The sequence below is a fragment of the Carlito syrichta genome, unplaced genomic scaffold (assembly GCF_000164805.1).
Source record: "Carlito syrichta isolate Samal-C Ts95f unplaced genomic scaffold, Tarsius_syrichta-2.0.1 Scaffold311755, whole genome shotgun sequence".
In the NCBI taxonomy this organism is placed as follows: Eukaryota; Metazoa; Chordata; class Mammalia; order Primates; family Tarsiidae; genus Carlito; species Carlito syrichta.
In genome coordinates, this window is record NW_007255851.1 from 261,801 (window position 1) to 288,355 (window position 26,555).

General features: G+C 38.3%; 1 protein-coding gene across 1 annotated transcript in view; it reads left to right on the forward strand.

Annotated features, from left to right (window-relative positions):
• Positions 1-4,703: 4,703 nt before the first annotated feature.
• The window catches only part of CERS3 (ceramide synthase 3), an 83,769-nt gene continuing 61,917 nt past the window's right edge, over positions 4,704-26,555 (forward strand). Inside the window, exons 1-4 of the mRNA XM_008069014.1 lie at positions 4,704-4,726; positions 7,326-7,499; positions 15,551-15,665; positions 22,568-22,686. Of these exons, the coding sequence (XP_008067205.1) occupies positions 7,327-7,499; positions 15,551-15,665; positions 22,568-22,686 (407 nt within the window). The 5' untranslated portion in view covers positions 4,704-4,726; position 7,326. The remainder of the gene's footprint in view (positions 4,727-7,325; positions 7,500-15,550; positions 15,666-22,567; positions 22,687-26,555) is intronic.

The following is a 26,555-nucleotide window of genomic DNA, read 5'->3' on the forward strand; positions in this document are numbered from 1 at the left end:
AGAAAAACATCTGATCAGCCAGGCCTAAGCCCAGGCCAATGCCAGCAGATGTAGAGTCATTCACCTTAGCTTTCACTGTGGAAAAGGCATTGCACCAGCCCTACACACAGTGGTGATTTTCCCTGATTACTACTATGGGGTTGTATGCTGAGCTGGAGGCACGTCTAAAGGGGCATGTCCAGTACACTTGGGTCAGGGAAAGGTGACTCTAAAGGATGCCAGAGATACTGGCTGCAGATTAGCACAGGTCTGGCCTTAATGGCGGCCATGGAGGAGCCACAAGAATGTGTCCTGCTTCTTACTAATAGACTAACGTGGCATAGAGGATTAGAAGAAGGTGACTGTCCCAGCCCTCTTTACCTCCTTTCTCTCTGTTTAGCCTCTGATCTCATCTTGAGAGAACACACGAGGTTGGTGGAAAGGCTGACTGGAGAGGGAGTCTGGGTAATTAAAACCCATACCTAGAGCTAAATATTGGTTTATGGATATCTAGTGAACATCTTTATATTCAAAGGGCTATCAGTGGGAAGATACTTCTTCAAGAGAGTTTGGTCTTTCTCTTTCTTTCTCTCTCTCTCTCTCTTTCATTTTTTAAAATAGAGATTGACTCTTGCTCTGTCACTTAGATTGGAGTACAATGGTGTGATTATAGTTCACTGTAACTTTGAACTCCTAGGCTCATGCAACCCCCAAATAGCTAGGAACACAGGCACACACTACCACATCTAGCTGAGTTTTTGATTTTTAATTTTTTTGCCATGTTTCCCAGGCTAATCTTGAACTTCTGGCCTCAAGTGACCTTCCTGCCTCAGCCTCCCAATGTGTTGGGATTATAGGCATGAGCCACCACACCCATTCTGAATTTGGCTTTTTAAAATATGCTGGGTTTTTTCCTTCCAAAAGGTTATGAACTTTTTAATCATGATGAAGTCTGAAACTGTATATAGTCTTTCTTTCATTTACTTATTTTTTTGAGTTTGAAAGCACAAGCTTGACTCAAGTAAATTTAGGAGATTAAACTTAAACATCATAAGAGAAATAATAGACAGCTCTAGCATGAAGTTCAGGATAAGCCATAGATTAAAATGTTTAAAGGTTAAAAGTCAATGAAGCCAAGAAGGAGGCTCCTTTTTTTTTTTTTGAGTCGGAGCTCACTCTGTCACCCAGGCTGTAGTGCAGTGGCATGCTCACAGCCACCGCAACCTCGAACTGCTTTGCTCAAGTGATCCTTCTGCCTCAGTCTTCCAAGTAGCCAGAACTACAGGCATGCACCACCATGCCCAGCTAATTTTTTATTTATTTATTTATTGTAGAGATGAGGTCTCGCAATGTTGCCCAGGCTGGTCTCAAATCTGTGGGTTCGGGTAATCCTCTCGCCTCTGCCTTTCAAGTGCTGGGATTATAGGCGTGAGCCACTGCACCCAGCCCAGAAGGAAACTTCTTAATGGTTTTTGTTTTTTGAGATATAATTCACATGCCATACAATCCACCCATTTAATGTGTGCAATTCAACATTTTTTAGTGTACTCACAAAGCTGTGCAACCAATACCAAATTTTTAAAAACGTTCACCATCTCAAAAAGAAACCTGGTACCCATTACAAGTCACTTTCCATTTTCCCCCATCCCCATCTCACCCCCTAAGGAAGTACTGCTAACCTATATTCTATCTCTCCTGGATATTTTTACATAAATGAAATCATACAAATCCATCAATATGTGGCCTTTTGTGTCTGGCTTCTTTCAATTAGCATAACAATTTCAAGGGTCATCGTGTTGTAGCATGAATCCTTTCAAGTTTCTTGAATCTACACCTAGGAATAGAATTGGGAGGCCTTACAGTGACTGTATATTTGAACTCTCCTGGAACTGCCACATTGTTTTTCATGGCAGCGGCACCACTTCATATTCCCACCAGTAATGTTTGAGGGGTTTTCTTCACATCCTGCCAACATCTATCTTTTTTATTATAGCTATTCTAGTGAGTGTGAGGGGAACCTTTGGATGTGGGTTTGATTTCCATGTCTCTCACGGCTAGTGATGCTGAGCATCTTTTTATGTGCTTATTGGCCATTTCTATATCTTCTTTGATAAAATGCCCATTCGGATCCTTTGCTAACATCAAAATCAGGTTGTTATTTTATTACTAAGCTGTAAGTATTCTTTTACCTTCTAAATATAAGTCTCTTATCAGATATATGACCTTCAAATATTTTCTTTCATTCTACGGGTTGTCTTTTCACTTTCTTGATGGTGTCCGATTTGCTTTTTTTCTTTTTTTTCCTTTTCTTTTCTTTTTTGGTTACTTGTCCTTTGATTCTATATCAAAAAAGAAGGCTTTTACCTACCAACATCATGAAGATTTTAATCCTATATTTTTTTTCTAAGAGTTTTATAATTTTAACCCTTATATTTAGGTCTGTGCTTTGTTTTAATGTTTGTGTTTGGTGTGAAGAAGGTGTCCTGGATGGTTTTGAAGTTGCAATAATTGACATTTGATGGCAGCACATGAAGAAAGAGTGAATAATGTAGATGTATTGTTTTTCTCAGTTTGGACTACATTTTCCAGGAGGTGGTCCTCAACTTCTGAGTTCTTTTCATCTCCCTTTAAACATTTTTGGCTGTTAGTTATCAAAGTTAATATGATTTTCAACAGATCTTGATTGTTTAGAGTGGTAACCCTTATGCAACTATTATAAGATACATGTATGTGTGTGTGTGTGTGTGTGTGTGTGTGTGTGTGTGTGTGTGTGTGTGTGTATATATATATTTAAAGATGTGGGATACAATTCAGGGTTAGGTATGCAAATGTTCATTATGCAGGTACCCTTGTTGATGAGGTGTGCCCCTCCTTCCCCTGGCAGTTTCCCACTACTTTCCATACCTTTCTTATAGTATTATGATAATTGTCCAAGGTCCAATTATGAGTGAGAACATATAGTTCTCTGTTCTTTGTTTCTGCGATAGATCACTGAATATGATAGACTTTAAATCCATCCAAGTTGCTGTGAAGTCCATATGTTTATCCTTCTTTATGACTACATAATATTCCATTGTGTATATGTACCACATTTTTTATCCAGTCCAGCTTTGATGGGCAGCATGGTTAGTTCCATGATTTTGCTATTGTGAATAGAGCTGCAACAAACATGCATGTGCAGGTGTCTTTTTTGTAGAATGATTTGAGTTCCTCTGGGTATATTCCTAATAGGAGGACTGCTGGGTCATATGGAAGGTCAATTTCTAGTTCTTTCAGAAATCACCACACTCTCTTCCAAAGAGGTTACACTAGTTTGCATTCCTACTAGCGGTATAGAAGCGTTCTTTTTTCTCCACATCCTCACCAGCATCTATTTTTGTTTTTTTATTAATGATGGCCATTCTTATTGGGGTTAGGTGGTATCTCAATGTGGTTTGATTTGTATTTCTCTGATGATTAGTGAAGCTGAGCACTTTTTCATGTGTCTGTTGGCTGCCCATATATCTTCTTTTGAAAAGTATCTATTTAAGTCTTTTGTCCACTTTTTAACAGGGCTGTTTGTTTTTTTCTTTTTGGCACGCTTGAGTTCCTTGCAGATCTTAGATGTTAGGCCTTTGTCAGATATATATTTGGCAGATATTTTTTCTCATTCTGTGGGCTGTCTCCCTGCTTTCTTGATGGTTTCTTTTGCTTTGCAGAAACTCGTCAGTTTGATGAGGTCCCACTTGTCTATCTTATTTCCTATGATAGCCTCAACTGGTTTCTAAAGTATGTAGGAAGTTTGAACTTTAATTGGAGTTTGACTCAAAGGCTTGTGCCTGCTCCTGTTCTGCTTTGTATCTAAGTGTGTACTTCAAAATAGATTTCTCTTAATTTTCTCTGTTGGTCAGTTATTTCAGATGGCTCAGGCAGTGAAACATGAATCCTTATCAAATGGGCTGTCAAATTTGGTTAATTCTTCCTTCCTAACAACTCTGTCGTCAGTTCTCCCTGCCCCTTCCCTATCCAGAGCCATGTCAGTCTTGACTCAGTTGTAAGCTCCCTGAAGTCCAGGGTCACCCTTCTGCCCCTTTCCTTTCTGTAGCCCTGAAGCCTATCAGAAAAGAAGTATTCACTAACTCTTTGTTGATTATCCTTGCTCTACCATATTACACAATTTTGCAACTGTATACATGGGACTTACCCCTCTCTCTTAGGGAAGAGATTCTAGTGAAAGGTTAATTCATGGAAAAGGAGGCAACCTTTTCCCATAGTCTTGCAGGTATGGATGCAACTGGGTCAGCATTGCTTTAAGTGAGCACTTCTCTAAACAATGGGTATGAGGGGAGATAAGGCAGGGAATTATCTCACCAGGGTTCAATTCTTGGTTTTGGTTTGGTGTGGACTTCTATGGAGGGTATTTGAGTCCACATTTTGCAATTCTTTCACATCTGAAGTCAGAAATTTGTCACTTCAGCGTTCCCTTGGCTGGTCCTACCCTTTGACCCAGTCGTCTTATTCTCCCGGGCCCTTCACCCTCCTCCCAACACATGTGTTCTTTAACCTTCAGTCGCTTGAGTTTTCTGTTTTCTGCTCAGTCTCACTTCTCTCTTGAACTCCATTTATTGGCTCCCATGAGTCACATTATTAGTAGCATCTTCAGCTCCCTCCAGTCACCACTGTTCTAGCCAAGCCTTCTGACTTCCAACCACATCTCTTGCTGTGCGCTCCTAATTGCTCTCCATGTCACTGCCAGGAGAGCGGCTGGGTGTGTGCCTGGGTGGAGATGAAGGAGAGTGGGAGTTGAAATAAGTCCCCATTCCCCTGGGTTAAGAGTGCTGCCTGCCCAGAGACAATGCCTTCATCAGATTGGCACAATCCACCACATGGGCTCACAGAGGACTTGGCTGCCAAAACAACCCTTCTAGACGATCTATTTTATTCCTCTGCATAATACCCTTCAGTGGGTCCTGTTAGCTAAAGTCCAAGCTCTTTAGCATAGAAAGCAAGCAGACCTTCAAAAACCTAGCCTGCCAGTCTCACCAGCCTTTTGATGAGAATGACCATGTGGTTTATTGTCCAAACTGGAGAATGTCTGAAAGGAAGAAAGAGCTAATAATAATTAGTCCAGAACAATAAGCAGAGACTGTCTGTAACCCACCATTCCACACCTTGGATTCTTTCACTGGGGTGGCACCAAACTGCTGGGAGTTTTCTATGTACAAAGGGGGACCTAAAAAAATTGAAATTACTTTTTGGAGGGCAGGCTTATTGTAGTACAGGCTTCCCCTGCTAGGTAAGTGTTCTAGGGACCCAGCGGCATCAGTGTACCTCCTAGTGTTATTGTGAGAAGCTGTGTTCAGCTTCAGTGAATTTTTATTGGAGATTCTTTCAGCAGATTTGCCAGTTTCATGATGGGTGATTTATGAGCACATTTGTTCACACTGTATGGAGTGTTCAGCAATTTTTGACCAAAAACATCATGACCCCTGTGCCCCATCCTTCCTATTCACCTGATCTCATCCCAAGCAACTTTTTTTTTTGTTTCCCTGGATTAAAAAAAGTCCTCAAAGGGTAATGTTTTGCTGTTGTGGAAGAGGTAAAAGAAAAAAACAGCAGAAACACTAAAAGGTATCAGAATTGCTCAGTTCAAAAACTGTTTTGAGCAGTGGGAAAAGCATCTTGATAGGTGTGTTGCAACAGACAGAGAGTACATTGAAGGTGACTAAATTGTAAACATGTAAGAATAAATGCACAATTTTTTAATAAATAAATTCTGGTTGTTTTGGGGTCCCCTCTTGTACATCTTTTTTCCAGATCAAGAGGTTTTGAGAGAGAATTTTTTTTGACCACTCTGTTGTGAATCTGAGGACATTTTGACCCCTTTTTCTGATTAAATATTAAAAGATGAAATCAAAGGTCAAAATGTCATGCCAAAATGATCATAGCCTAAACAATAAGATTAAAACATACAATTCTGTTATTCTATGCTTCTGGTTACTTGGTCATAGTCCTTTTTCTCCCTAAAACTTCTATTGTCTCTTCCCCATTTTTCTGCCTTTCCCTGGATTATTTCCACTAATTGTTCAAGATCTCTTAAGGACTATCTGTTCCAATTATCTTTCCCTGACACTTATTGACTGGGCTCAGTGCCCATCATCTTGTCCCCATGATACCCTGTATATACATTTTTCATTGTACCTAAAAAAAGTGCCAAAGTCACCTGTTCAGGCCTGCCTTGCCTATTAAGTCCTTAAGGCAGAAACCCTGTTTTATGAATCTTTTTGTTTTCAGGGCCTAGCAAGGACCTCACAAATAATAGAATCTCAATAAATATTTCTTGACATGGATTAATTTGAGCCTCTTATTGTAATATGAGGTTAAATGTACCTGTCTTTCTTCTCCCAGGGAATTTCTTAGGGTACTAGTAAAGATTTACAAGGGGGGGACTCCCAAACAACTGGAATTTATTTAGAAAAAAATGCATATTTATTCTTCAGTCACCTTCAAAGTACTCTCCATTTGATCCAATACACCTAACAAGATGCTTTTTTTGCAGCTCAAAACAGTTTTTGAACTGGCCAATTTTGGTGCCTTTTAGTGCTTCTGCCATTTTTTTCCACCTCTTTCACATCAACAAAACGTTTCACTTTGAGGACCTCTTTCATCTGGGGGGAAAAAAAAGCCACTTGGGGAGATTGGGCGAATAGGGAGGGTGGAGCATGGGGCTCATGCTGTTTTTGGTCAAAAACTGAACATTCAGCATGCTATGGGCAGGTGGGCTGATAAAGCATCCATCATGAAATGGATAAACACATTGAAAGAATATTTTAAAAAATTCATTAAAGCTGATCACTGCCTCTAACAACAGTACTAGCTGACATACTGATGCTGATGGGTTCCTAGGATACTTACCTAGGGGAGGATCCTGTATCACAAGGGACCTATTCTCTAAAAAAGTAATTCCAGGTTTTCTGTGTCCCCTCTCATATATATACTCAGAGCTTTCAGAAGGTTGACTTTTGTCATGTAGCGTCTATTTCTTACTTTTTATGCCATAGAATCATAAAACAGGAACATACATACCCATGATACTCAAATATGTCCTGCCAAAATTGTGAACAGCAGTGTGTTAAACTTCACTTTGCCATGCCATAACCAAAATTGTTCTGAGAGTTTTGGAAGTGTAATTCTTGTTTAATGCAATGAAGGATCATGCAATACACTAAATTATAGCATTCCATTCTCACCTTGTTTCCAGAATTCTCTGATGTAGTTCTTTGAATGAAGGCGCTCAATACTCAGTGTTATCCCAATTTCAAGTGTTTGTTTTACAAGTCTAATGGATTCTTTTTTCATTTCTCTAGAATGTTTCAGACATTTAAAGAATGGTTCTGGTTGGAAAGATTCTGGCTTCCTCCATCAATAATGTGGTCAGATCTTGAAGATCACGATGGACTCATCTTTGTAAAACCTTCACATTTATATATGACTATTCCATGTACTTTTCTCCTGCTGATTATCAGACGTTTATTTGAAAAGTAAGTAGTATTTGTGTGTCTTCCCTTCCCATTGCCCCTCTTTGCTCCAGTGCTAGAAGAACAAAGTATTAGACTTGGTAAGTCCTTTAAAGAATCTAGTGTTCAGTGAGTGTCACTAATGGGCTACAGATTCTTAGGAGGAATTAATGAAGTTAGACATACTCCAAAGTTATCTAGAGACTGAACAAGAAAACATTAGAAGCATGGACCCCACTGAGTGCTTTAGTGAAGAAAATTGAGATTAAGAGAAGTTAAGAACCACAGAGTTTATCAGTGTCAATGACAATCTGGGAACCCAGTTCATCGCCTATTCCTCTGTGGTGTCTGGCAACGTTATGCATCCCAGATAGGCAGTGCTAGAAGAGTCTACAACTCGGGATGCATTATCATTCTAGAATGCCTACAAAATTACAAAAATGGCATATTAAAGACCTGACCAAATACTTCTGTATAGCATAGTTTATTTTAAGGGTTTATTTAAAAGCTTAATAGCTGCCCTTCATTCCAAAGTATCGGAAAATCAAAGAAAAAATATCAATTTGCTTTTTCAGAAAAAGTAAACTTTTTCTTTTTCTTGATTTAATTTAAATAGATATGATTTCTAAACTTTTTATTAAAATTGTACTAGTGTTATGATAACAGTAGATAAATGTTCATCTATAATCTCTGTAGTTGTCTTTTTTTCAAAAAACTGTTATTAGCACATTAATTCTTTTGAAGCAAAAAGAATATTCAAATGTCAAGAGTTGGAAAAACTTAAGAAAAAAAATCTGATAAAGATCATTTTGTCCAAGACTAACTGTAATGCAGATCATATGTTTATAACCATTTGCAGGGTGCTTATCTCAAGAGTTAGTTTGACCAACTCTGTTTCATGAACTCTCCAAAAGGTTTTTGCATAAACAACAACTTCACTTGGGCCAACAATGTGCTATGACTATTGGGAGGAAGAGAAAGTTCCCGAATACCACTAAACCCTGGCTGAGAACATTTGAAATGTACTTCCTTTTTGATAGTTAATTCTACTTTTTCTCACGTATTTCAATTTGTCAAAGAATACATAAATAAATAAAGTAGAATTTGCCACTGCACTTCAAAATTCGTGAATTACTCTTTACCATCCTGAAACATTAGCTTTTCTTACATTGCATCGGGTGATCTCTGAATTTGGCAGCAAGGACCATTACTTATTTCCATTGCAGATTTCCTACTTTTCAGTGGACAGCTCCATTATTCACAATTTGGCCAGGATGGTGAGCCAGAACATTCTTCTGGTTGCCAAGGAAGCACAGCTGTGGAGGACCAGCTTGTTATGTCTCGGTCTTGGCCTCCACGGCAATAATCAGGAAGGAATCCAATCCTCTGTTAATTCCTAGGATCATTGTTGCTTCTTCTCAAGGGATTAAGCATAGTTTGTATCTTCTTTTCTATCTCCTTAAAACTTAACCCCCTGTAAGTCACCCTTAGTCTTTTCCATTGTGACACTACAGGAAACTGTGTGTTGCTTCACTAGTCTTATATTTCTTTTAATGCATTAGAAGGAAGGAAAATTTTGAAGAAATCTTTTTGAAGCATAAGTTTATATTTTTTCTAGAACATCTATATTATTTGTAGTAGGTTGAGCCACTTATATCACAAATAAAATATTACTTATACTTTGCATTTGAGTAGGAATGTGTCCCCTCTCATATATATACTCAGAGCTTTCAGAAGGTTGACTTTTGGCATGTAGCACCTATTTCTTACTTTTTATGCCATAGAATCATAAAACAGGAAAATACATACCCATGATATTCAATTATGTCCTGTCAAAATTGGGAACAGCAGTGTGTTAAACTTCACTTTGCCATGCCATAACCAAAATTGTTCTGAGAGTTTTGGAAGTGTAATTCTTGTTTACAATCAGAAGGTCACCTTTTTATGTATAGTTTAAAAGGTATATAAAATCACAAGTTGTGTGATCTCAGTCTGCAGGTAAGGAAATGAGAGGTCAATGTCCTGGCCGAGGTCACACGATTAGCATGTAAGAGGATGAATCTGGGAATTGAACCCACATACTATGACATCAGGTTCAGAGGTGTTGGTTTTTTATGTTCTTACTCTATCAGTACTTCTTGGACTTTCACATTGAGAAACTGATGGCAGAGGGGAGTAAATGCATATCTCTTGGGAATACAGAAGGCATAGCTTAAAGAGAGGATAGCAAATGTAAAATTTTATGAATTGTCTTAAAATTTATGTAAATTTGACACTATGTTTCAACATATCCTATGATATATTTATTATAAGAAAGTATTCTCCTTTGTGCTAGACTGTATTTATGCTACATCCTATTCTGTGAAGTGACAGGAGTTGTGATGTGGCTGGCTCATTTTTTTCCTTTAATACTAGGCAAGAGCCATTTAAGATCAGGAAACAATGTCTCTTCCTAGAAAAGTAAAAATGTAGTGACAGATCAGATAAGAAACAAAGAAGATAGTCTGAAAGTGACTGACATTTGCTTTGTATTTAGGATTGCCTTTTTTTGACAATTTTAGTTTATGACTTTTGTTTTAATTTTTTTCCTTCTTGGTCCTGACTAGCAGTTCTAATTAGTTTATCTTCTATGCATTCTTTTATGTGTCAGAAGTCTGACTTAAGGGAGATCTAAACTACTCAAATATCAACATTTGTGCAATAAACACATTAGCTCAGAGTAAATTATGGTTCCAGAGGCACCCAAGGCAGGAGTGGAGGTAGTACAATTAGAAGTTCACCTTTTTATGTTTCTGTTACTTAATTATACAATGAATAGATTCCCACCCCTACCATTTCTACTCAGCAGAATAAGGTCATTATGGGATAGTATGTCCACTATTCTTTTTTTTTTTTTTTTTTTGAGTTGGAGTCTTCTTTAAGAAGTGTAGGGGCCGGGCTCAGCTCAGTGTAGGGCCCAGGCTCGGGTTCGAGACCAGGCAGGGCAACTTGGTGAGACCTGTCTCTACAATAAATCAAAAATTAGCCGGGTGTGCTAATGTGCACCTGTAGCTCGGCTACTTTGAAGGCTGAAGCGAAAGGCCGGAGCCCAACGGGTTGACACTGGGGTGATCATGAGTGTGCCACTGCACTCCAGTCTGGGCGACAGAGTGAGACTCCAACACACACACAAAAATAAAGTGTAGGATAGGTGGAGTAACCCATCTGTAGCAATTTACAGCAGTTGAAAAAGGATTGTCTCTAACTGTCCTAAATGGAAATAGTATAGACACTATTAGACTTAAGTTTTATCTGAGATTTGCATTGCTCCACATATTCTGTTCTCACATTAAAAACCTTCTGAAAGCCGGGCTCGGTGGCTCAGCCTGTAGTCCCATGCCTTTGGGAGGCTGAGGTGAGTGGATTGCCTGAGCCCGCGGTTTCGAGACCCGCCTGGGCAGTGAGACCTCATCTCTACAATAAAACAAAAAATCAGCCGGGCATGGTAGCGCATGCCTGTAATTCCGGCTACTTGGAAGGCTGAGGCGGAAGGATCGCTGGAGCCCAGCAGGTCGAGGCTGCGGTGGCCGGGAGCGGCCACTACACTCCAGTCTGGGCGACAGAGTGAAACTCCAACTCAAAAAAAAAAACCTTCTGAAAAATTGCTCACAGAAACTTGAACCCTTAGGAACTGTGATTCAATTTTATGCCAATAGGCTATTGTATCTATTTAGGAGAAATATTTAAACTTAACATGCTTAATATCTGCCTAGGGAAACATTCCTTTTGTTCTATAAAAAATATTGAAAATAAAGGAGGAATCTGGGATTTCTAGACTTTTGGCTCCCAGGTAAGTGATGGAGTGCTAGTCAAAGAGGGGCCTGTCTAGGTGTCTGAATGGGCCTGTCCAGAGGCCCAGTTCTGCAGTAGTAGCAAACCTAAGGGACTCATTCTCTGGTAATTAACCTAACTTTGAACCTTTTACAGGGGAACAGAAGTTTACTATTCTTTTTTCTTTTCTTCCTCTTGGACTTTTTTTTTTCCTATTCCATATCAGTAAAATGAAAGCTAATCTCTAAAGTTCTTTCTAGGGCTGAGACTCAAACTCTTCATTTTCTTTTTAGTTCATTGTAGCAAATATTTATTGTATGTCTTTCTTCTCTCCTTTTTCAAAATAGATTTCTATTAATTGCCTATTTATATTTACCTACATTGATATTAGGTAAGGTGATTGATTTCTTAGATTTATTTGAAAAGGTAAGAGAGTTGAAGTAGACAACTATGTATATATGTCCTCTGTTCCATTAAAATGTTATTTATGTCCTTGAAGTGAGCACAAAGGACCATATTTCTTCTTCATTTAAATTAATGATTCTAATATGTATTTATTACTTATATCAGCAAGTATGCTACAGATATGTGTGTTTATCCTCATGTGTATACTTATCCATATACTTAATTCTCACATGACTTTCTGAGAAGAATGTTATGTTTTATTTGGCTTTAAGATTAGTTTTATTCCCTTACTGCATAAATCATCTTTGATTCAATTCAACTTTATTTTTAAATTTTTCCTAATTTCTGCATTTCTGACATTTGAGGAGATAGCACTGAGTGAATATAATGGGAAACACTATTATATGAAACTGTTAATATTTATTTTCTTCTATTAGTAAAAAGAGTAGACTTTTTTCCACTAAAATTTTTCAGCTAGTAGGTTTGATAAATGAACCAATTCTATTACTAATCCAAAACCCTGTTGAATGTATTTTTTTTTTGTTTTGAGATTTAGTTAATTTTAAGCATACCCTAGGTGGGGGGGGGGGAATGTGGGCCTTTATTCAAAGGGGGATTTAATTAATCATATTTCTCAAATCATAGCACACTGTGTTTGGTCTACATAAGAGTACTTTTGAGTGACAGAGTTGAATTACTTTTTCATTAATTACCTTTTAACCCCATCCCCTATTCAAAAAATCAGCTGGGCGTGGTGGCGCATGCCTGTAATTCCGGCTACTCGGAAGGCTGAGGCGGAAGGATCGCCAGAGCCCAGCAGGTTGAGGCTGCGGTGGCCGGAAGCGGCCACTGCACTCCAGTCTGGGTGACACAGTGAGACTCCAACTCAAAAAAATAAAAAATAAAAATAAAAAAATAAAAATAAAAATAGGCAAAATATTTAAACAAATACTTAATCAAAGAAGACATAAAATGGAAAATAAGCACATGAGAAGGTGTTCAACATAATTAGTCATTAAGAAAGTGCAAATTAAAATCACAATGCACAATCTAATAGAAACAATGCATTAACAAAAATGTCAAAGTAGGACCTCTGAAAGTTTTTTCTTCCATAAAAGTAAACTAGCAAAAATTGTTGGAATTAACTTTTACAGAATTCAGAATTAGCCAAAGGTTTGCAGTAATCTAGGGACTGTTATTTAAAAAGCAAAAGCAAAAACAAAGCCAGCTGAATTTTGGAAAGAATAACAAATTTTGTGGCATTTTTAGCTTTCTGCTTTCCTGTCTTATCTTCTCCACCTGAGTGATAACTTTGAAAAACCAACCACCTGTAATTACTGTGGAAACTAGCAGCCTAGCAGCCACTGAAGGGAGCAGAATGGAGCTGGAGTTCCTTCAAAGCTCAATACCACAGAATTACTATTACCTGACCTGTCTGGTGGTTCTCTGGAAGACACTACTCACAAGGCTGTGCTCACCCAGTGAAAAAGCCTTTTCATGAGGGTATTTGTCTAAAACAATTAGAGACAATTGCTTAACTTCACAACTGCCCAAGGCAGTGAATAACAATTGGGTCAAACAATAAACCAACCAAAAAGCTTAAAAGGAAATACTGGGAAATTAGATGTCCATAGGGAGCTTTGAAAGGCTCTCACATGTTCTTGGAAAATCTAAAAGGATATATATATATATATGAATTTGTACATATCAAGTGCCATCTTCATGCTCAAGAAAGACCTGGGAAAGCCCTAATTGCTCACCTCTGGATGACCTTATGGCTGTGTGTGAACACAAAGGGAAAGCTAAGACAGAATTGTATATTACCTTGCTAAATGTTGAAGGTGAGCCCCAACATGTGCACAGATTCCCTCAGGAAAGACGGAGAGATGTATTGGTTCCAGGCATTTAAGGAGATCTCTGCCTAAACATTAGCTAACCACTAAGCTAATCTAATAGAAACTCACACATCACAATTTTTAGAGATATTTAGAGTTGCCACATTATAGTACATGTCCAGTGATCAATAAAAATTTAAGGAGATATTCAGAAAAAAAAAAAAGGAAGCATGGCTCATACACAGAAAACATAAATGTTCCTCAGAAAGCTTATATATTGTACTCATCAGACAAAAATACTTGCATGCAAACATACACATAATGGGAATTCCTAAAGGAGAGGAGAGAATAAACAGAACGGAAAACATATATGAATAAATAAATGACCGAAATTTTCCTAAATTTGATGAAAAGTGTGAATCTATACATCTAAAAAACTAAATAAACTCCATAAACTTAAAAAGAACCACACTCAGCTATATCATAATCAAATTGTTAAAATCCAAAAACAAAGAGAGAATATTGAAGGCAGCAGAGAGGAACAACTCATCAGATACAAGTGATTCTCAACATGATTAGGAATTGATTTCTCTTATCCCACATCTTTAACATAAAATTATTTTAAAAATTCTATACAATCTCATCAGAAATTATGGAGACCAAAATCAGTGGGATGATATAAAAAGTGCTGAAAGAAAACCACTGTGAACCAAGCAAGACTATCCTTCAAAATGAAAGAGAAAGTAAGACATTCTCAAATAAACAAACCCAAGAGAATTAATTACTAGTAGACCCAGCATGTAAGAAATATGAAAGGTAGTCTTCCAGATTGAAATGAGAGTACACAAGACAGGAACTCAAATCCTCATGAAGAAACAAAAAGCACCAGTAAAGGTAACTACATAAGATACTAAAATTATAGTATGACTGTATTTTTCTGCTTGTAACACGTTTTTTTCCCATCTGATTTAATAGACAATTGCATAACACAATAATAAAAAATCTGTATTTATCAGAACACAGCTTATAAAGATGTAATTTGTGATGACAACACAAAGAAAGAGAAATGGAGTTTTTGTATCCTATTGAAATTAATTTTATATTAATCTAAATTGGGATGTTATAGATTAAGATGTTAATTGCAATCCCCAAGTCAATCACTAGCAAAGTGACTTAAAAATAGTTTTTAAAAAATTGGCAAGGGAACTAAAATGGTATATACTACAATACCTATTTAAGACAAATGACAGTAGTAATGCATTAATAAAGAAACTAAAAGGTGTAAGATACATAGAAGACAAGTCGAATGGCACACAAAAATCTTGTTTTATCAGTAATTACTTTAAATGTAAATGGGTTAAACTCTCCAATTAAAGGGTACAGATAGAAAGAATAGATAGAGAAACATGATTCATACTATATGTTGTCTACAAGAGACACACTTTAGGTTTAAAGGCACAAATAGGTTAAAAGTAAAAGAATGGAAAAAAGATATACCATGCAAACAGTGGCCAAAAGAAAACTGGAGTGGTTATACTAATATCAGACTAAATAGAATTTAATAGGTTTTAAAACTGTTACTAGAAACAAAAGATATTTTTTAATAATAAAAGGATTTACTATCAAGAAGATACAACAATTATATGCGCATATGTACTTAGCAACAGAATTCCAAAATACATGAAGCAAAAATGGACAGAATTGAAGGAAGAAATGCAAACAAAGTTCAGTTTATATTAATTTCTAGGTCTTGTATATAAATATATTTGGGTTAGCATAAAATGATTTTTAGAATTATCCCAATGTTTTATTTCATTTTTAAAAATTATTGCTTATATGTAAGGTCTGAAAATGTTCTTTCCTTGAACTTCTGAGAGGTAGATGTTGGGTATAGGTAGCTCCAGTGACAACATGAACAAATGATTGATCTTTCATTGGGGACCTAATGTTACAGTTAAAGTTCTCTGGTGTCAGTGTGGATTTATTCTCAGGTTTTGAACTTACTTTCTTTTCACATTTTTGTAGATTTGTTGCTACACCTCTAGCAAACACATTTGGCATTAAAAAGACAGCTCGAAAGATTACACCGAATACTGTCTTAGAGAATTTTTTCAAGCATACTACAAGGCGGCCCTTGCAAGTAAGTACAAGTTCTTTGCTTTTGGATTTAAAAATTTCCTTTCCTAATGGTTCAGTCATCTATGGCTTACCTTGATTGTGCTTTTACAATATATAATAAAAAATTTTGATAGCCGAACTGTTGTGTTCAAATATAGAGTTGAGCACTAACCATCAATACCATGATTTGGGTGCAGAAACAAAATTTAATTTTTAATGGTAGGAAACATACAAACTATATACATTTCTGTTGAAGAAATTTCATTGTTAGGGTGGAGAAGTTCATATCTGACATTTTTATGAGTGTCGCACCATCAGAATACTTTAGACACATTATGATGGAATCCACTGGAGTCGCTTTCATGAGCAGATTCTTATTTACTCATGGCCTCAGCATACTCAGAAATATGCTGTGAGAATTTTTAAAAGGATCATGGTTCTCTTAACAATACAAAGTGTCCTTTATTAATGTTGTAGTACACTGCATGTTCAAATGTAGTACATTTGTTGTAGTGCATGTTCAATAGAAAAGTTTTTTCATATAAAAGTTGAAAAAAATAGTGTCCAAGTAAGTCTAGTATTCACTCTAGTTTTGTTATATTTCCACAGTTAAAATGTCAGATGAGACAAAACTTCTCCAAAAGTGGCACAACCTCTGTGATGAGTACAGATGACTATTACCAGTCATTTTAAAAATGAAGAGTATGTGCTGACACAGTTTCTGGACAGATCAATGGTTGAAAGGCCTGAGCTTTATTTGCTGAGTTAAGTTGCACCTACCATAACCATAGCTGCCATCGCTCTCTGTCCATGACAGCACATGAGGTCTGACCACACAGCACGAGGCATAAGTGTCCAGAATTTTTCTGTCTGACCAGAGCTGTCTCTAACTCATTCTACCCTCAGCTTCTGTATTGACAACTTTTCTGAAACAGGAACTATAGGATGAGCCATCTTCATATGTTTTTTATACCCACATAATCTAAGTGACTACAGTTATTCATCTAAATACTTTTGTTACCACTGGTGATCATAGTGCCTAAGCATTATGGTTTTATAGGTTTTAAAGGGAAATTATTTAGCTGTGTTTATGAAAAATTAGGGCTCTTTCAGGGGGTCCTTATCTTTCTCTGTTTGGGAATAGCTACTTTGGTAACCTTGGATACAATGTGAAAAACAGTACTATCCTATCAATTATTTGTTGACTTACTATTACCAAGAGCTTCAAGTCAGCTTTTCAGGATACTTAAAATAATCTAGAAAATTCGGTTCTTACCAAGTTTCCTGCTATCAAGAGAAAATGGCCACATGAAAGTTAAAGGAAACCTAAGAAAAACGGAAAGAACTTTAGAGGGTAGATCACCCATCTTCTTCCTGACTGACATGAGGACTAAGGCCCAACAAGAGGAAAACAAGCTGTCATGAGGCAATTAGTGGCTAAATCAAAAGTGGAAACCTGGCACATACTCTCAGTCCAGTGCTCTTTCTACTATACCCCAGTGACTCTTTTTAAATTTTAATAGAATGTTAAAAATATATTTTAAAGGTTGGACCTGTGATTATTGTAATTGTTCTAACTCAACTGACATTATGGTATGGCTTAATGTCTACATAATTTGGACATTTGCATCAAGTAATAGTAAAAGAAGTTATACATCTCTCCCAGAGTGTTAGAAACCTTCATATGCTGAACCAAGAAGTTGAAGGAAAATAAGATTTCTAAGTTATATTGCTCTTAGATTACAAAACAGAGGTAGTATTTGTATAGCAGATCAAGATCAGTAAAATGCCCAAAGTATAAAAGTACTAGAACTTAGGAGGATAGAATATAACAGAGGAGGACAGAGTTCATGATTTGGTAGTAATTTCAGATGTGGAAACAAACTCATCTCACAATACTGCCACACATTGACTTGGCCAATGTCACACACATAGCATTTTGCTTCATTTATAGCTGAGGTAATAAGGCAAGTTGCTGGGTGGATGGGAAAAAGTTTTGTGCTGACTCAAGCTATGGGTATCACCACTAAAAGAGAAGTAATCCAAACCTATGACAGCAGAGCGTTGCGTTGGTAATACATGTGGATAACACCTGACTTTTTAAAAATAGTTGAGTACGTGGAGCCAAGGATGCTTCTTCAACTGCTATAGATTGCATCAATAGAGCATTTCATTGTGTATGATGTTGACTGTGGGCTGGTGAGCACAGAAGGGCATCACATGGTATTGATGAGGCCTAAGTACAATTTACATGAACATCCAGTGACAGCTCCAGTCTATGAATTTTCACAATTCTCTTGTGATTGGGTCTGTGCAGCTGTGTATCTATTACGTATGTGTGTATCAATAACAGCTTCAAGATGTTTGGGGAGAGAGCTATAATAGCAGACCAGCAGCTCTGACCAACAGATCAATTACTCTGCTGTTGATAAAATGTAGTAACAGTAAAACTTATTATCTAGCTCTTTCCCTCAGGGAAAAAAAAACAAAAACAAAAACAAAACATGACGAGAACTGATGCAGAACAACTAAGTTCTGGAAGAGATCTAAAAAAAACCAGCACTTTCAGATGGACCTCAAGCCAGTTGTGGTCAATAAGGTCATTCTAGTTTGCTAGCTTGACTCATCCACACATCAAACTTTTTTAGAGCAAAAACCTCCTCTAGTGCAGTTTATTTTATAGGTGAGATGCATGAGAGCCGAAGAGGCTGGGTGACTCCTCCATAGTTACAGAGGACTGCTTTTCAGTGAAGAAGCCAGGACTCTTGGTCCCACTCAGGGCTCCTCCCTTAGGACATCCTGCCTCTCCCAAAGCTCTGTCCGAGTGACTTTCCCTGATTGAAACCCTTTCTGAATGTTCACAGCAGTGTGTAGCATAGAGACTGAATACACACATCATGAGGGCAGACTGTGTGAGTTCAGAGCTTGGCTCTGTCACAGACTTTCCATAGGAGGATGGCAGATCAACATCTTTGTGCCTCAGTTTCCACCTCTGTGAGTTGAGCGTAATTATAGTGCTTATCTCACAGGGATCTTGGGAGGGTTGAATTGAGATAATACATATAAAATGCTTAGGGCCTGGCACATAGTAGATGCTCAATAAAAGTCAGCTATTATTACTTGAGGCAAGTTGCTGGGTGGACGAAAAAAAGTTTTGTGCTGACTCAAATTATGGGTATCACCACTAAAAGAGAAGTAATCCAATCCTATGACAGCAGAGTGTTGTGTTGGTAATACATGTGGATAACACCTGATTTTTATTAAAACAGTTGAGTACGTGGAGCCTATACCATTAACTTTGTGCCTATCATCTACTGACTTCTTAAGTAGTGTTTTAAGTACATCTTCCCAACTCAAATTATACCAAGGGAACATCACTTTGTTTCTTAATCATGCTTGTTTCTGTTCCTATAGCATCTTGTACAATTTTCTGTGCATTGTAAGTGTTCAATAAATGCTTCATGTTTTATATATTAATTTAAAAAAATACTTCTAGAGACTTTTGTTTGCAAGGAAATTTCTCTCCCAATAATACTGTAGTCCATAATAATGTAGCTGAAGACTTATTTTCAACTGGATTAATCTGTGCTCCAAAACAAAAAATAGTTTCATATCATATATAATTGCTATCTTATAGATGTATTTACTAAGCAGATACTTGAAGAAGTGATAGCATAATAACAAAATTGAATTGTTCTAAGATATGGGAAAATTCTAGAATGAGTACGAGCACTTCAGTGTGTTTTGCTTACTCCGGTTCCTAGAATAGTGCCGGGCACCAGTGAATAGAGGCTCACCAAATATTTTTGAATGAATAAATAAGTGATTCAAACATTTGAAATGGTAAAGCTACACCCAGAGTCCTTTACTCTAAGAACATACAGAACATAGTACAGCAGCACATCAGAATGTCTTGCTGTGGAACCAACAACAGAATTTGAATTGTATTCTCGATTTTGGAGGATCAGTTCATGTTTGCAAATTATATTAGAAGTAAAGAAATACCTTTTTAAAAAATGATTTTCAGACCAAAGTCACCTTCCTGTGTTTGGCCAAAAAAATCTCCAGCACTGACTAGTAGCACTCAATAGTTGATATAGCACACTTGTGTCTCTTGGTCCTCAACCCGTTCCTCTGAGGTAGGGAACAAACACGCTTGTGTCAATATCCCGTTTTCCTCAGAGATCAGAGTGTGGTGCTCAAGGCTACACATTCTCCTTCCTCGACCCTGCAGAGCTCTTTTCTTCCTGCAAGGGCTTGTGAGCAGGTGCTGTCTGGGTTAGCGTATCCAAACCTCCGATCTTGTCCAGCCCAGAGTTCAACGCCCTGCTGCTGAGGGCAGAGGTTCAGGACAAAAGGGCAGCCTGAACGTGATCTCCATCTCCAGCCTCACCCTGCCCATTTCTTCTTTACCCACTGCGAGAGGGCGACCTCTAAAACACAAACATCCTGTAATGCACAAGGTAAACCCCACGTACCCTGCTTGAAGCGGCCTTAACCGCAGTTTTCCTCTTCTCCTCTCTGAATATTTCTCCCCTACAAGGCCTCTTTCTGCCCTCAAGTATTTCCTGCTCACCCATGCCATCATCTTCAGATGACCTCACGTGCTGGCGCCTCTGCAGGACACTTGCCTTCTTCATCTTCTCCTTCCTGGGGCATTTTTCAGAGTTAGTGCAAATGTACTTTCAAAAACTGCCACATACAATGGGTCCCATGGTATCCTAATCTTCCCTATCTTAGCACTCATCATATTTTATTACAATTCCTTGTTTTTAATCTTTTGACTTCCTTCCCAGACAGACTTTACCCCGCATAGGGGAGCCCATACCAGGCTTGTTCACTTAGCTCTCCAATGTCAGCACCTTGTCTGAAAGAAGTGGGCACAATTCTTAGTTGCCAGCTCAACCTCCTCAAAAAAACAAAACACAACAAAACAAGCAATAACAACAATAGGTGAACCCTTGGTCTGTCAAAGAACAGATATTGGAGAGAGCAGTTTACAGGAAACTGAGTATAATCCTATAATCCTAAAGGCTCTATCCTGCCTGTATTTGTTTTGTTTTTCTTTCCCTCTCTTTGGATTAAGTAGTAGGCTAGCAGTTTAGGAGGTGTGTAGAAGCTGCCATTAGTCCTTGGCCAGTCTTCAGTGTGGCAGCTTCTGCATGCATTTTATCTACTATTACCCTGTGTCCCTGAACAATTACCCAAACTATATAAGAGAGTGTAGCAGAAGCTATCTAACTGGTCACAACTGCTGGGTGTCTAGCCTGCTTGCCCACATGCAGGTTTTGTTTGGCCTCACAAAATTCACCCACTATTGGTTTAAAATTACTTTGAGGTATTGGTCAATATTTTTTAAAAAAGGCCTAGTGATTTCACATCTAAATACTGGGTCTGCACATTTGCTCTGGAAGCCTCAGCCAGAGCTTGGTCACAGCTGGTCCTTTGGGTCATGACGAGAGCCTTTCTATTTGCATGTCCATGAAGCTCTGCTTATTTCCTTAGCACTGAAACTGAGAGTCCGTTTTGTGCCATTTTATTTTTCTCATAGAATTAAGAGGAAATTAAAATATTTCTTTTACCCACACTGGAAAATGACAGACAGAAACGAAGGCTGGTATTTTCAAGAGCAGATTTCTTTATGGAAATGGAGAGGGTTACCAAGGCTTAATGTGAAAACATGCCTATGTTAAAATCCCAGTATGAAGCAGACTTGGTCCACGTGGTCATTTGTGTTTCTTCTCTGGTTTTGCTGGAACTTTGACTTTGTAAGTTTTGAGCTAATCTGTCATCCATATTGCTTCCAATTTTAAATCATAGCCTATAACTCCTGCTTTCCAAAGGAGGAACAGTCATCATGATTATATTTTGCAGTTATTATTTTTGTGATTGGAATTCTTTTGGGTTAGTTTGAAATAGGCTCTACATCTGATTAAATGTGAAAGTGAATGGCCAGCATCTGTATGAGTTTTTCCTGCAACATCTTCTGGAACTATTAGAAAGAGTGTGTGACTACATACAATAACAAAAACATGGAGCCAACCATGCTGCCCATCAAAACTAGACTGGATTTTAAAAATGTGGTTCATATACACAATGGAATATTATACAGCCATAAAGAAGAAGAAAATTATGGACTTTGCAGGATACTAAGTATCTTATATTCTCACTCATAAGTGGACCCTGAGTATTTACTGTAATACTATAAGAAAGGGATTGACTGTAGCCAGAGACTGTCAGGGGAGGGAGTGAGAGGCATATAACATTAATAAGGGTATCTGATCTCAAACCAGGCAAAGTGGGGACCAAAGGTAAGCCCAAACTTTACTTGTACAATGACCACTTGCATACCTAATCCTGAATTGTACTCCACATCTTCAAAAGAAAATAAATTTTTTTAAAAAAGAAAGAGTATGTGAAATGACAGAAAGTACACTAGTTTAAGTGCTTGTCCACACTTTGCTACTAATTTTAGTTCTTGGACAGGTCACTAAAATTCTTGGGATTTCTGTTCCCCATAGGAAAAATGAAGATATTGGATTTGGTTGACATTTTAAACTATACTACACTCCCTGGCACCTAGGAGGTCCTAATACATTTTAGCTGAATGATTAAGCTCACTATGTCACTTGAATGTGCAGGTTTCTACCAACTTACAGAGAATTGATCTTAGTAACTCAGGGAGCTGAAATATCAGCATTCTCTCTGGTATTTTTTTCCGTGTGTGTGTGTGTGTGTGTGTGTGTGTGTGTGTGTCTGTGATTCTATAAGAAAAAAGAGGTAAATAACCTGGCTCGAGGTCTTATGGCAGAATCTCTCACTCCCAGTACACAAGCTCTTGTACTCTAACCTCACTGTCTCTTAACTGCCTGCCAGTCTGACTCTGTTCCTTATCATTCTTTCATTCATTTCTTTTCTTTTCAGAGTGATATTTATGGACTGGCAAAGAAGTGCAACTTGACGGAGCGCCAGGTTGAAAGATGGTTTAGGAGTCGGCGAAATCAAGAGAGGCCTTGCAGGTTGAAAAAATTCCAGGAAGCTTGGTAAGAAGAATGGTCAGAGCTTTTAAAACACTGTGTTTCTGTTTAGGAGGGGAAGGGTTTAAACCCAGCTCTGTCGCTCACAGATAGGGTGTTTAGGCTTGTCACTCCTTCACCCTCTGTGCTTCTGTTCCTTCCTCTACAAATTGGGCAGGCTATGAACTCTCCAAGATGAACCGGAGATATTATGGTATTTAGCCTGAAGTCCAGAAAAATCATTAAAATATCTTTAACTGGTGTTTTCCTTTTCTAGGGTTAGGATTGACCCTACTTCACAAGACTTCTCCTCTGTTTGCAGTCCTTTTGATCGTAAGAGCAGAGTGTCTGCGAGGATGTGTGTTTCCTTGTCAGAACACTGAGAAAGCCTCTGCTCGTGAGACTTCACTCATTGCCCTAGCCCTGCCTGTGGGTTGTGCAGCCCATTCCTCTGGGTTCCCTGTAGGCTTGGAGAGGGTCAGTATGGACTGGGGCATCAAGTAAAATTTTACCAGAATTAACTGCTTTGAATAGATTCTGAGGGCAGGAAGACTGCATTGGATTTATTTTCAGTTTCACTTGAGTTCGGTTTCTATTTTTTTCTTTCTTCCTATAGAATATGGTAGTACTTTAGGTCATTCTCTTGGTGGCAGAAATTGACACCTGTACATAAAAAGGTGAACTTTGTTTACCCTGCTTTATATCCAGACAAAAACTGGTTTGTGTTCAGTGTCACATTCTACACGCCAGTAGTATTCCTTCTTCCTGCCTGTTTCTTAAGGTCCTCACATTACCTTGTGACTTTTACCAGATGTTTTTGTTTTGATGATGCAGTGAAGAGGGAGCTAATGTAAGACTTTCAAATAAGCAAACAGAGGCTGTGGAAAGCTAAACTTTAGTAACTTATTTTAATTTACGTATATGTTCCCAACTACGATAATCCAACTGTGACCTTGGGTGATGTTTAGAGGGACAAAACCCTTCTTCATGGTGCCTTAAAACAAACACTTCTAGCCGGACTCGGTGGCTCAGCCTGTAATCCCGTGCCTTTGGGAGGCTGAGGTGAGTGGATTGCCTGAGCCCGCGGGTTCGAGACCCGCCTGGGCGACTTGGCGAGACCTCATCTCTACAATATTTTTTTAAAAAATTAGCCCGGCATGGTAGCGTGCACCTGTAGTTCTGGTTGCTTGGAAGGCTGAGGCAGAAGGATCGCTGGAGCCCAGCAGGTCGAGGCTGCGGTGGCCGGGAGCAGCCACTGCACTCCAGTCTGGGTGACAGAGTGAGACTCCAACTCAAAAAAACAAACAAACAAAAAAAACACTTCTCATCACAGGCTTCCTTTGCTTTTCCCTCAGTGGCTCCAGGTGTATGGCCTTGTTTGTTTTCTAAACAACTCCTCTCTGATTTTTAGCTCTTGGAAGGTTGGTAAATATTGCATTGTTGCTGATGTCAGCTTGGCATAAGTGTCTCTCTTTAACCCATCAGCACAAAACAGTGAAAATGGAGCAGGTCTCACATTACACCCTCCCCTTTTTCTTATTGTCATTCATTTATTTTTGCTACCAAATGATTATTGTTTTAAATGAAGTCCCCAGGCAGGGACTCATTTTCTACCTCTGAGCTGAATCCTATTCTAATGAAATTGTCTGGCAATTTCCTAGACATTATAGTGCCTTACAATTTATAAATGTCTGTTTGATCCTCCCACCAATGGCATGAGATAGAGAAGCTAGGATTACCCTCTTTAAGAGATAAGAAACCGCATATCCATCTAGTTTAAAGAACCTGTTTGACGTCACATATGTGATTGAAGGGCTGTTGCGTTTAGTTAGGTCTTTGACTCTGTTCTAATATTATTTCTGTTCCATCGTCCTGTGCTCGCAACTAACGCTTACCTCTCAAAAACAGAGGATCCTTGAAATCAAGTAACATTTTGACATCTGGCTGTGTCTATGAGTCTACTGAAAGTCTGTCACAGAGTTCAGGCTAGAGAAGGGAGTTACCCTTATCAATCAGTCATGCAACGTAGAAGTTCTGGCTGAGTGTCTTCTCTGTACATGGCACTGTCCTAGATTGTAGAGTTCTAGCTTTTGAGAGGGAAGCAAACGTGTAAGTCCTAGGCACTAGTCTTAGACTGTGAATTAGAGAGACCAGATTATCACACAGGAAACCATAACAACTATCATTATTCCACCACCCTAATGACACCAGCCGATACACAGTCTTGTTTAGATGTATTGTGAACATTTAGAGGAAGTGGTGTCAGCCTGGTTGGAGAAGTAGAGAAAGGCTTTCTAGAGAAGAGGTAAGTTGGATCTTGAAGAATGGATGAGATTTCCATACGAAAAGAAAGTAGGATTTTGTTTTCTTTTGAGTTAGTGTCTCACTCTGTTGCCCACTAGAGTGCAATGGCACCATCACTGCTCACTGTAACCTGACACTCCTGGACTCAAGCAATCCTCCTGCCTCAGCCTTTCTAGTAGCTGGAACTATAGGTGTGTACCACCACACCCAGCTAACGTAAAAAAATTTTTTTGTTATAGAGACGAGGTCTCACTATGTTGCCTAGGCTAGTCTCGAACTCCTAGGCTCAAGCAATCCTCTTGACTTGGCCTCCCACAGTGTTGGGATTACAGGCGTGAGCAACCATGCCTGGTCAGAAAGCAGCATTTTCAAGTAAGGCAAAGACACACAGCAGGAAATGATACAGTATATTCAGGAAACAGTAAGTGGGCCCACAAATAAAATTTAAGTTTTAACTTATTTTTTAGTAATGTTAGAAATTTATTCTAAGTCAGATAACTGTTAAAAGTTATTATGGACTAAATGGACTAAAGCAAAGCGCCAAGCTGTTTGATTATATGGGGATTATACTTTATCCTATCAGCCATTCAGTGTGCTACAGAAATCATCACCCAGGATGCTTATTTCCCAACATCGAGCTCTTAAGATTACTCTCCTGTAGACAGAAATTTCCTCAAAGCATCAGGATGGATTAGCCCGGGAGCACCCTGAGCTCAGTCCATTGTTTCTTTGGCAGGTCCTTTTTAAAATAATCAAAGTCCATATTAGCTGACCACATTTCTCTTTAAAATAAAGCATTTCCATGTAGCATGTAAGAAGGAACTCCCAAGTGCCTGAAGTGTACAAGGAGGGGAACTCCCCAGTGTGGGAGAGAGGACTCCCCTTGGCAGGGCGGACACAGCCTCTTCCTTGCCTCTCCTTGCAGTCCACTATCCGCTCCATCCCGCCTGCCCACCATGGAGCCCATCTCTTGCCTTTCTGGCTTCTGTACCATTGGCCCAAGTTCCCTCTGTCCAAGGCCTCCCTGATTTCATCCTGCAATCTCACCTTCTTTAACTATTACCATCTTTGCCTAACCAATCCATTTCTAAATTGTTTTTCCCTCCCACAATTATGTTTATTTTATCCTATTTTATCCTTTCCTGGAAAAAAAAATGTTCATTTGAAGCAAGTAAAATGACATTGACAAATACATCATCATTCAATTTATTATCAGTGAAGTGTAACAGTTCTCAAACTTTGTAGTCTCAGGACCCCTTGTTCCCTTAAAAATTCTTGCAGATCCCAAAGAACATGTATGTATATTATATTTTGATATTTATAGTTTTAGAACATTAAAACATTTAAAACAGTGACATTTATAAAATATGAGACTGCACCAGCACACATTTCATCAGTGCAATTTCATTCAGAGCAACAAAGCAATCACATGTTATATAACCTCCCTTGTGAGATAATGAGAGGCAATTTTAGTATTATTATGAAAACATTTTGACCTCAGGGACTCCTGGCACACACTTTGAGAATCCCTGGTGTGGTATAATAAAACCTGAATAGGACTGGTCCAGAAAAATGTAAAACTTGGATTGTAC